Source organism: Anas platyrhynchos, chromosome 16 (genome assembly GCF_047663525.1).
Source record: "Anas platyrhynchos isolate ZD024472 breed Pekin duck chromosome 16, IASCAAS_PekinDuck_T2T, whole genome shotgun sequence".
Lineage (NCBI taxonomy): Eukaryota > Metazoa > Chordata > Aves > Anseriformes > Anatidae > Anas > Anas platyrhynchos.
This window is the reverse complement of record NC_092602.1, coordinates 9275878-9287231: the sequence shown is the minus strand read 5'-3', so window position 1 is coordinate 9287231 and position 11354 is coordinate 9275878. Positions and strand designations below refer to the sequence as shown.

At 54.5% G+C, this 11354-nt stretch overlaps 1 protein-coding gene across 2 annotated transcripts; it reads right to left on the bottom strand.

Moving 5' to 3' along the window:
• Positions 1 to 1227: 1227 nt before the first annotated feature.
• LOC101803640 (derlin-2) lies at positions 1228 to 5219 on the bottom strand. Of its 2 annotated transcripts, none has more exons than XM_027470236.3 (7): positions 5063 to 5219; positions 4900 to 4965; positions 4708 to 4781; positions 4147 to 4240; positions 2975 to 3170; positions 2473 to 2563; positions 1228 to 1885 (listed from the first exon to the last, which is right to left on the bottom strand). In XM_027470236.3, the coding sequence occupies exons 1-7, from the start codon at positions 5153 to 5155 to the stop codon at positions 1774 to 1776; spliced, it is 726 nt and encodes a 241-aa protein (XP_027326037.1). In that variant the 5' UTR covers positions 5156 to 5219; the 3' UTR covers positions 1228 to 1773. The 2 variants fall into 2 exon arrangements, with proteins under 2 accessions (XP_027326037.1, XP_027326038.1); XM_027470237.3 differs by having other exon boundaries at positions 4900 to 4962; positions 5063 to 5212.
• Positions 5220 to 11354: the final 6135 nt, after the last annotated feature.

The following is an 11354-nucleotide window of genomic DNA, read 5'->3' as shown; positions in this document are numbered from 1 at the left end:
TTGCGGTTAAGTAACCCTAAACTTCACAATGAGGTATGGACAAAGGCACACAAGCATGAGAGCTTCTGTAGGGGGCTTACGAGCACCTCCCTCTGCTTCTCAAGACCCAGAGAAGCTGTGGGAATTTCCCCTCCAAGCAGCCAGAGACAGGACAGGAGAGTCCAGGGGGCCGAGTCCCAGAAAGATGAGAAGAGCCTGCTTTGTCTGAGTATCACAGCTACCAGGAAACAGCTGGGAGCAGCTTTCCCACCCTGTAATTACAGCTCCTTAGTTTAATCCTAGCCCCCACCAAGCACAGTCCAGCTTCTACATTTCACAGCTGCAGTTCTGCAGGCCTTACAGACAAAACTTCCAGGGCCTGAAACACCAGCTGTGCATTAGGTCATGTGCAAAGCACACAGCAAGCACTTGTCTAGTCTGAGGCCACTCAGCCCCTGGTACCTCTCTGGCTCCTAGAAAAAGGTTACCACCTGTGTGCTGCTTCCATTCTCTTCCTAGAGGGAAACTAAGTGCAGCAAAACTTTTTTTTTTTTTTTAAATAAAAAAGCTGTTTTCATGGGAAGCCCACAAAGAAGGTAAGAGGAGGGTGGCTGCATTTTTTTTTATCCCCATCATCAATCTTCCTTTGCCACAGGGCCCCTGTATTGTGTTTACCTGGATGCTGGTTACTCACATTTCTGTAGCTTCAGCAGTGGCTTGCAGGCAGGCAGCTGAGCAGAGAGCACAGCTAACAGCTACGCTAAGATACTCTGCAGATTTACTCAAGCTTCTGGGGTGGGGTAGCAGCACAGATGCACTAACCTAGCAAGAATGATTAAAATCCATTTAGTCCAGCTGTGATGTTAGACTAATTTGTTTAGTTTCTTCTAAAATCCAGAGGCTCCATTCCAGAACTAACAAATGCAACAAGAGTGGAGTTACGGGCATGTTTAGGCAGCCTTTATTACAAGTGTCAAGTGCTACTTCCAGTCAGACTAGAACGAGCTTCCAGCCCTGTTCCCTGTCCCTTTTCCAGGCATCCCTTTTTCCAACCAGACCTCACTGCCCTTCTCATACTCTGCAGTACTGCTTACTGCAGAGGGGAAGGACATCTTACAGCTAGATGTAATCTTGCCCACAAGAATAAATAAAGAAAACCATGAGCAAGCAGCTTGGCAGTTTTGAGCAAAGTCCTGATGAGTATTGGGCCCTAGCTACCTCTGTCCCTGGCAGAAATGGACACACAACTGAAAAATAAAGACTTTAATGTAAAGACTTTTTGGAAACAACAGTGAAAGAGGGTGGGGGGCTTAGAGGAATGGAAGAGGCTGAGCTGCATTCCACTACGGCAGGTTTTTCTTTGGGGACCTGGTTGTGCTTACATCATGGCGAGCGGTACTACTTGGTCAGAAGCCCACACAGATGCCTCACAGCAGTGAGAGCAGAGATCAGTCTTTGTACAGAGGGCAGAAGTGACTTGGCACACAGCAAGTCAGTAACAGCAAGAGAACGAGTAACTGGTTTAACGCCCCACTTGATCCTTCTCCCCCACCAGGTAACGGGAGCCATGGCAGATTCCAGCCCTTGTCCCTGGGACACCTCCGTAAGCGTTCATCAGTTCTCATGTGCAGAGCTCTGCGAACCGCTTGGCAGGACAGGACGATGGGTTACCCACACAGACAGTGAAACAGGACACGGCAGGGTGGCGGCAATGAGTATTATTCCAGTGGGATCTGGGGCACAGCATAAACCCAGCTGGAGGAGAGGAATCTGGCCGCAGAGGCGTCCTCCGTGTTACTGGGGGGGCTGCTGGTTCAGGTCCTGGTCTCCAGGCTGGTTTTCCAGACGATCCTCAGGGAGGGGGTTATAGTTGGGATCCTCTTCAGGTGTGTCAAACACCATCTTCCTGGCAAGGGATGTGCCCATCCCACCATGCAGGCAGGTTAGGAAAGGGAGCTGAGGACAAACGGAACCCCCAGCCCCCCAAGGAACATCCCAGCCCCTGACAGCCTGGCTGCACCCAGCAGCCCCTGGCCTGCTGCACAAGCAGCGGCTTCTCAGCAAAACATGCAGCAAGGGCAGTACTTCAACCTCAAGGACAGCTGTGATCCCCAGCATGCAGCAGAACATGTTCTGCTTTCTTAAACCACAGGAGTGGTTTAGAAAAAAATAAAGCAGAACTGCCTGCATCCAGCATTTCCACAAGCAGTGAGAAGGCTCCAGCTCAGCTAGCAACACTTTCAGTACCTGCAGCTGCTTTATGTACCCTGTGTACCCACACGTAGTGTGCAGAGTGCCAGGGCTTGCTGCAGCAAAGGCAGAAGCTGCTGAGCTGGGCTGCTACCGGCATACATTGGGGTCCTGGGCTTAGCACGAGGCAGCAGCAGGAAGAGTAACAGCCAAAACACGGTTACCCCACAATGCAAACCAGTTTGCTATGGAAGCACTGCAGCAAACCCGAGAAAACAGAACAAAAAGAACAGCTTTACTTACAGAAAGCTGGGAGTTAGAAGCAACTTCTTTCCTCCGGGCTGGTTGGGGAAGACATCTTCCAAGAAGTAATAGATGTGACCCACTGCAATCCCTGGGGAGAGAGAACACCCAGGTCAGGCCCAGCCGCACCTCCCTGCCCTGTGGGGCCAGAGCTGCTGGGAGCTTACACAGCACAGAGCTCCAGGAACCCCTCGGCTGGGTACCCACACCCCAGCTCCCACCAGATCCCTCTGTGCTGCAGCAGCAGCCTGGCTGTTCACTGTGATCATGCTTTATGTGGGTGCAGAGGCAGGCGAGGCAGAACCAGACAGCCCCAGAGTGGGGCAGAGCTCCCCGCACCCAGCTTCTGTCCTGGGTAGGACAGAGCAAAACACAGGGCACAGAGTTCAGCCAGCTCACTTGAGAAAACCCATGCCTCAAATAAGATGAAACCGAGAGCAGAACTGGCAGTGCTGTGGCTGCAGAGCGCCCTTGTCCCCAGCTCCCACTGGCTGTGACTTACCCAGCAAGTCAATGATGATGGAGTTGCCCAGGAGCAGAGAGAAGCCCATCAGGACCCAGGGCAAGAAGGGGGCCTGGAAGTTCAGGAGCCCGAAGAAGTTCATGCGGATGTAAGGGTTCCTGCGACTCCACACGTACACCAGCATGATGGTGAAAGCCTGGCCCAGGAAAAACAGGCTGGCAAAGAGACCAAATAGCTAGCAGCTACCGAGTCAAAGAAAAACCTTCCCTCCAGGTGTAGGATGCACGTGTCTAGGAAAGCCACAGCTAAAGGCAGCAGGTCAGTGTGCAGGACATTGCCCAAACCCTTCCGGGGCTGGCTGAGATGTACCAATCCCCCCCCCCCCACCGTTTCCCTCCCTGTACCTCACAACAAGACACTCAGCAGTGGTGTGTCCACATTGCTCGTTCCTTATGTTGCTTACTGAGACCAGGGAGCCCAGTCCTCTCTACAAAGACCATCAAATACATACAAAGTCCTCTCTACTGAGACCATCAGGAGTGACCATCAGGGACAGCCCTTCACTTCGTTACAGCACCTGTGAGCTGGTTCTGCATACAAGCCACACGTGGCTGAGAACCCATCAGCTGAGAACCCATCCTTCTGTGGAACAGTTTTAGGAGAAATAGCTTTTGCCATTCGCAGCCCTGTTTATCCAGGGGGCAAAGAGGTAGCCAGAGGCAGAAAATTCCCATTGCAGTTGGGCTCCAAATCCAGCTAAGGCCAAGCACGTGGCTGCTCAAGCAGCTGGACACTGAGCAGGCAACAGCCAAGCATGGCCAGCAGCCCTGAGAGCTCACACAGCTCCACGCAGAGCTCCAAGGGGAGAGCAGGACTTTAAGATAAGACAGCAGCAAGACATTCAGAAGAGGTTGTATGCTTGTGAAGGAGATATTTTCCCCTATCCAGACTATTTTGTCTTACAATAATCAAACTTCTTGTGATGGGGACATGTGACAGCTCCTCCAGCCAGCAACAGGTGGGCTCACGGTGCCCAGCACGCTGATGGCAGATGGCACACAGGCATTCTGCTTCTCATACTTGCAGCTCTGTGCTCTCCATTGCAGCCGTGGTTCAGTTTTCTACACCCACCTCACGCCCATCACTGTGCATAACGCTATTCACAGCGACTCAGAAGAACCCAGAGGGCCTCAGCCAGCTCAAAAGGATACTGTCATGAGAAACCCTCCGAAGAGGAACATGAAGACAAAGTCAGCTGTCCTTCCGCGGAAGGAGCCTTCTTCTAGCATGCGGCAGTACCTGTACCTGAGGGCAGGAGAGAAGGGAGGGGTTGCAGTATAGGAAATTAACAGCTGGTCACCCTGTGTCCCCAGCGTGACTTCGGGAACCAGCCAGCTGTAAGCCCTTGTCACAGGAAGCCAGCAGCCAGGTGTCCAAGCCCCAGAGCACAGCCCAGTGAACTCCACCTCACAGCACTGACCACAGGGGAAGCAAACAGCAGCTGCTGTGCTGCTGCCAGCCCAGGCTCAGCCCCAGGGCCAGGTGCTGCTCCCCAGCACGAGCTGCAGCCCCCCACACGCTTCTCCGGGCTGGGGGGGCTGTGGGCACGGCCGTGGCAGCCTGGGGATGGCTGCGGCTCGGAGCCAGGGCGCTGAGGGAAGCCCCCAGCCCAAGAGGGCTGCAGAGCTGGATCAGTGTGGAGCAGGAGAGGGCCGGGGGGGGGAAATCACACGTCAGGCAGATGAGGGAGCTGCACTGCGACCAAAGGATACAGAAATATCATGTTGAAAAAGAAACTGAATCCCAGGGGCCCGAAAAAGAGGAAGTTGGTGACCAGCCGCCAGACCTGCAAGAGAGCAGAGAGGGGGTGGGAGGAGGAGGGGGAGGGGGCGGCGCGGGCCCGGCACCCCCGGGGCCTGCCCGGAGGAGGCAGAGGCCGAGCGCGAGCCCCCCGCGGCCCTGACCTGCAGCTTCCTGAAGATGAGGTCGGGGTTGAAGTAGAGCTGGAAGGGCGTGAGGAGCTCCAGCTGCTGCGGGGACACAACACACGGACACAGCACAGCGCGGCTGGCACCGCCACCACCGCCCCGTCCCCTCCCAGCCCCCCCCTCCCGGCCCTCCCCTCACCACAGCAGCGGTGGTGATGACGCAGGCGGTGGTGTAGGCCCTGGTGACCGCGGGCACCCCCAGGTACTCCTGCGCCAAGCCCGCGTAGGCCATGGCCGCACGGCCCCCGCCCGGCCCGGCCCCGCCGCGGGGCCTTTTATACCCCCCCCCCCTCTGTCGCCGCGCGCACGCCCCCGCCTCGGCCAATCGCGGCGCGGCGGGCGGGGAGGGCCGGCCAATGGGAGCGCGCCTCGTGCCGGCTGGGTGCCGATGGAGAGGGGAGGGGGGAGGGGGTCACGTGCGGGAGAGGGGCGGCCAATCAGCGGGGGGAGGGGGGGCGTGATAGGGGCGTGGCGAGGGCGTGGCGGGGGGCGTGGCCTCGCAGCGCGCGCTGCACGTGGCGGCGCGCCCGGTGCCGCAGGGAGCGCCCAGGGACCCCCGGCAGGGCTCGGAGCCCCCCTGCCTGCCCCCACCCCCCCCCCGGCACTGCTCGATGGGCACAGCCCGGCTGGGAGATGGGACCGAGGGGTTCGAGCAGCACAGAACCGCGGGCATTGGGCTGGGAAAGCCCCCCAGGCTCGCCTGGTCCCAGCACCCCGCGAGGCTCCACAGGGTGCTGCCTGGATTCAGGGGGGTTCCCAGCCCAAATGCCCCCCGGGCGCAGCTCTGTGCCTCTGCGGTGTGCAGCCCCCGCTGATGGGGAGACTGCAGCTGAGCGCAGGAACTGAGAGTGAACAAATGAATGAAATCAGTGAACAAGGCTCTGCTCCTTTGGACAGGGGATGAGAGATTCCCTACTTGCTCTCGCTGCAGGCGGGCAGGGGCAGAGCCCAAGCGCTGTGATTCCTGCCCCTGCCTTGCTCGAACCAGTGCTGGAGGCAAACATTTGGAGGCTGGGCTGGAAGGTCGGCGTGCTGGAGCTCAGCCTCACTGGCTGCACGGGGATGAGAGCCCCAATGACCGATCCCCACTTAACGCCACGCGGAGGACTGGGTGCAAATCAGACGTTACATGAAATGTAAAACAATGTCATCAGTTTATCGTTCTCCTTTTTTCCTTTGTTTGACAGCCAAAACCAGAGACATCTACTCCAGGGTTTCGCTTAAGGCCGTCCTTTCTGTGAGCCAAGGGGCGAGAGTGGGAAGGTGATGAAAGGCATCAGGAAGCTCCCATCCTGCACGGGAGGAGGCCGAACAACCCCGTGACACCCCTGGTTCCCAGGCTGCTTGCTGCCCGTGATCTCACTCCCTTCGGAGCCCAGCCAAGCTGACTTCATGCATTTCGGCGCCCGGGGCAGCTTCAGTCTTTATTACAATCCTTGTCATGTTTTATGGGCTTTGGGAGTTACGTCCTTCCGCCACCTCGCATCAGAGAGAGTGGGTCTTGTGCGCTGTTGGCTGTGGATCCATTTGGCCTTTGATTTCAATATATATTTCCTGAGGGGGAATGGTTTTGTGAATACACAGTGACAGACCACTACTGTTACCTCTCATTTTGTTTACTCCATTTCTGGGGTGATTTTAAGGAATCACAGCCTCACAGAAGGGTTTGGGGTGGATGGGACCTTAGAGATCATCTGGCTCCAAGCCCTGCCCTGGGCAGGGACAGCTCCCACCACAGCAGCCTGCCCAAAGCCCCATCCAGCCTGGCCCTGGGCACTGCCAGGGATGGGGCAGAAGCATTCGAACATGCGAGCATTTACCTGGGGTGGCAGGTGAGCTTCGTACTGTGACAGAAACTCAACAGCTTCCCGTCTCTGCAAACCAAACCAGCCAAGAGTTAGCAAACAAAGACGAGAGCTCGAACTCTCCCCATGAGTTAAGCAGCTCACAGACCTCAAGGAGGCACATGAGCAAAGATAAATGGGCTGTCGCACAGTTCATCTCCTTTGTTTGTAGTAAATTATTGTGTGTAATTCATGTTTCCTGTCCATAAATGCCAGAGGAACTTGAAGACATGGAATCCTTTCTAATTTAGTAAAGACAAAAACAATTCCTCTCAAGCCCATCTGGAACTTGTTTTTATCATAATTGTTTTGGGCTCAGTAACGAGTTCAAGATCTAACTGCCCTCCCTAATTGTTTCAAGAATAAACAGATGCTCCGTTTAAAGGCAGCAGCTCCCCTTTTGCCCAGGCTGCAGTCTGCGGGGTCGCAGATGAGAGGAGCCGTGCGCCGCGTCAGCACAGCCCTAACGAGCGCTCAGCGCCCTCCAGCAGGAGCCTCAGGGCCACCAGGGGCTGGCGGGCCCAAAACCAGCCCCCAGCCGTGGTCTCGGTTAGTGTCCAGCTGGTGACATGTGCCCTCTGCTCTTTCATGCCATCAGCTCGCCCCCAGGCCACCCAGCCTGGAGACCATGAACACCACAACGAGCCCCCTGCCCGTCTGAGGGGCAGGGTGTGAGGCTGTGCACAACGGCCGGAGGAATCCTCCTGGGGGGCTTCTTTCTGCTCTCAGACTGTCCTTGGTAGCATGGCCAACAAGTGCCAAGAGCCCCAGATCCACCACAAGGCAGTCACGAAGTGTTTCTCCTCCAGTTTTGGAAGCTCAGCTCCATGAACCCGCGGTGCACAGATAAGCCGTGTAATCACAACCGCCCGGGGCACTTGGAGTATTTACTTTTCCCTGTTTAATGGCCATATATAAATTCCTTCTCCTTCACTGGAGGATTTCCTACAACACATCAGCTCACTCTGTAGTTTGATGGCTGAAGTCAGGGGAAGATGAATCATACAGAATTGGATGCTGTTTTTTTATTATTTGCTTGTTTATTAGAAAGAAACTAAAAATAGCATTTATTGCTCAGTCCTCCAAGGACATGTGGGTTGCACAGGGTTTGTGGTAAATCAAAGTTTGTGTAGTTTTTATTTCTTATGCATTTTTGGTTCAAAAAGACAGCTTTGCTTCTGGCGTATCATGAGAAGGAAGACGTCACCTCAACGTCCTAGAGCAGAGCCTGGTCACACATCCAAATCCAGCACCTCTTCCAAACAGCTTCTGATCACGAACATCAAGAAAGAAAAGCTCCGTCTCTTAGCATAGTTGTTGGTTCTTTGTTTTGTTTTGTTTTGTTTTGCTTTGTTTTTCCGCAGTGCTTAATCACTCTTGTTACATTCTTCTGCCTTGTGATCTGCTCTCTGCACCCCAGGTCACCTCCCAGGGCTGTCAGTGGGGAATATCATGCAAGGGCATTCATTTTGTAACGCTCATTTCATAACTGCTGTGGCCAGATCACCACGAGAACGACAAACAATGCTCGTTTCCTACAAAAGAAGGTCTGTGCCCGGCTGCACAACAGTAGCACACACACCGAGCACGCTGCCGGCTGGTGAAGACCCCCGCGAGGCATCAGGAGCAGCAGTGGCACTTCGGTGCTCAGGGAGGCAGGACGATGCACGTGTCCCAGCCCAGGTAGCTCTCAGTAAGCTGGGAACAGCTCTAAGAAAAGGATCTGTCCGAGAGGGTGTTAAATAAGACATCAGGATGGGCCTGACGCTGTGACATCCCTGCACAGATTTCCCTCTCCTCTGACGGGCACATCCAGCACCACTTACTGCCACGTGGCACAGGTCAGTGCCCGTCCCTTGCGTGTCCCCTGCTCTCCCCAACTTTCAGGTCCCCCAGTCTCTCTAAGGCCCTGTACCAGAGTATGGTCCAAAGGATGAAGGAACGGGAATAGTTCAGCTACAGCTTCACCTACAGCTCAAAATGCACTGAGAAAAGGGCACTTCAGTTATCAGGAGTCTTCTGGGCTTTCTCGGTTTTCCCAGAGCCCACATTGCTTATCAGGAGGATGAAAACATCAACTGCTGACCAAGGCACAGGACACTGAGCCGTTCTTCCAGCATCCCAGATTGTAGCTGGCAAGTGAAAGCAGCAAGCTGCCTTGGCCGCGTCAGCCCTCGTGTCCTCACAGGACTCAGCCCCCACGCGTCTCCTCGGGGCTGGAGAGCATCCCAGTGGCTGGGTGGTAGCAGAGGCTCTGTCAGCATCGGGTCCCTGCCCTGAGAAGCCTCGGCAATGAAGCCCATTTCCTGGAGTTGTCACACAGTGCCTTGACCTTACACAGATTGCAGGTTTTTTTTTTTTTTTTTTCCTAAGGAACATTACAGAACTGCTGGAAATGGAATAATGGTGTCACAGCAGGGCATTTGCTTCCTACGCAGAAAATCCCTTTTAACAGCTCAGTTTTACAAGCAGTGCTTTCACCATAAAACCAGCAGAGCTGCTGGCTGCTCCCCCAAGAAAACAGCTTGTTTGTGGATGTGTTACCTGTCTGCTCCTGCCTTCCTAGTGACACCTGCAGGACTCAGGACAAGCAGCTGGAGGTTTTTCATATTTCACCATGACGGCCCTTACAGGAAAGAGAGAACACCTCGCAGAAACAGCCCGGCTACAGCCTGGGGGACAGCCAACACCCAGCCAGGGAACAGCTCCGACTGTCCTGGGAGTGCAGTGTTTGTAGGGGGCATTCATCCCGTGGAGCCAAGCCCCACAGATGGAAATGGGGCCCCTTTCCTCCTCTTGCAGTCAGTCCAGAGGATCCTGGGTGAAACCAGTGACGTCCAGGAGCCTTTCCGCGCGGCAGATCACAGAGCACGTGTTGATAAGCTTTCCTAATGGCACGGTTCCTACTTGCTGCTGCAGCCAGGTAATTACTGGCACAGCGACTGCCATCACATTCTCCAAATAGCTGCTTTCCTGTGCTCATGGCATCAGATTTCCCCTAATTATGACAGGTTTGAGTTCAGTGAGAAAGTATTTGAGGGAAGAGGGCCGTAGGTCTCCGCGGTAGTGCTGGAGCCCTGCTGGCTCCCTGCAAAGTCAGGAGTTTGAGTGACTGCAGGAGGTGCCTCCACCAGCATCCAGAGAGGGACGCGTTTTGGAGAGAGTGGCTCTGCACAGCTCAGGTGCAGAAGTGAAATAAGCAGGGGCTTGAAGAAAGCCCTTTGGGATGCCCAGCAGAAGCTGCGAACACATACCTGTAGGATTTCCTTTGGACTGTGACCAATACAGCCTTTATCTTCTGTTAAATAGAGAAATGTGCATGTATCTACCTTGGAAAAACAAGACAAAGTGCTGTTCCAAGCAGGCAGCCCTTGCCCAGGCCACTGCAGAAAGACGTATTTTTATTTGAATACAGCAGGAATGAGAAGGATGCATCAGCTTCATGGTGTAAGGGCCCAAGGGTATGGATGGAGCCCACGCTGCCTGGGTGAGCTGCATTCCTTTGCCTCCTATCCAGCTAGAGACATGCTTTGACGTGTTGGCTTCCATCTAGGGAGCTAGAAATGGAGTGATCCCCACCTGCCTCGAAGGCTCCCGGGACACCTCTCAGTGTCTACAACAACCAGCGACGTGCCACCTGCAAGCCACAGGTGTCCTGTACACCACCACCCGAGGGGACAAAGACCCACACGAGGCGATTCTTGCTTATGAGATGCTAGGAAAAAGGAGGAAGCTCATGGCTAATACAGGCTATGTGTTTTTTTAATGGAATTGATGTGCCCGAACCTGGCCTCATTCTGAAAGGACAGCAGAAAGAACGAGCTCCTTCCTTTATGAACGTATTACCATCATCAGCACGTGCTGCCTTCACCAAGGGGCAGTGGCTGCTACCCCTTACAGTTCACACCCTGCTTCCTCAGCCAGCAAGTTACCAGCTGGGAACCCGTTAGAAGTTGCTGTGTCACCTCTGCCACAAACCACAGGCAGCTGCTGGCACCTGGATTCAGAGCCTGGAGTAAACCTTGTGCTTCTCCTGCCGCTTAGTGGCTGACGCTGATGCAGCACCCGGTGCAAACCCTGCAGGGAACCAGCCCTGCTGTGGAACAGGTCTGTAAAACCTGATCCGGGACAAAGAAGTGCTTAAAATAAGTTATTCTTATTCTGGATGCTTTGAAATCTGCCAGGCCCCACATGAATTGCACTCTGCGCGATGCAAGGATGTAAAAACACATGATTAAACCTAACATATATCTATATATAATGATATATAGATATAGACACATGTAACATATAGATATAGATATTATGTGAAGCAGCCCCTCTGCTATTAGTGCTGGCAACACAAGCCCCTCTGCCTCCACTGGGCCCCGTCTGTAGGACCGATGAGGACACACCATTTCTCACTGGGAGCTGTCTTACAGAAAGGGGCAATCCTCTCACTGCTGGCACTGCAGCCCTCACGGCACAGGGAGCCATTTCTGGAGCAATAACCAGCACCGCATCTGCCAGGGGGCTACCAGCTACCCCAGCCTGCTGCAATTACGGGTAGTTAACAAGGGAAGAGTGCACAGCTCCCACCCTAGTGAA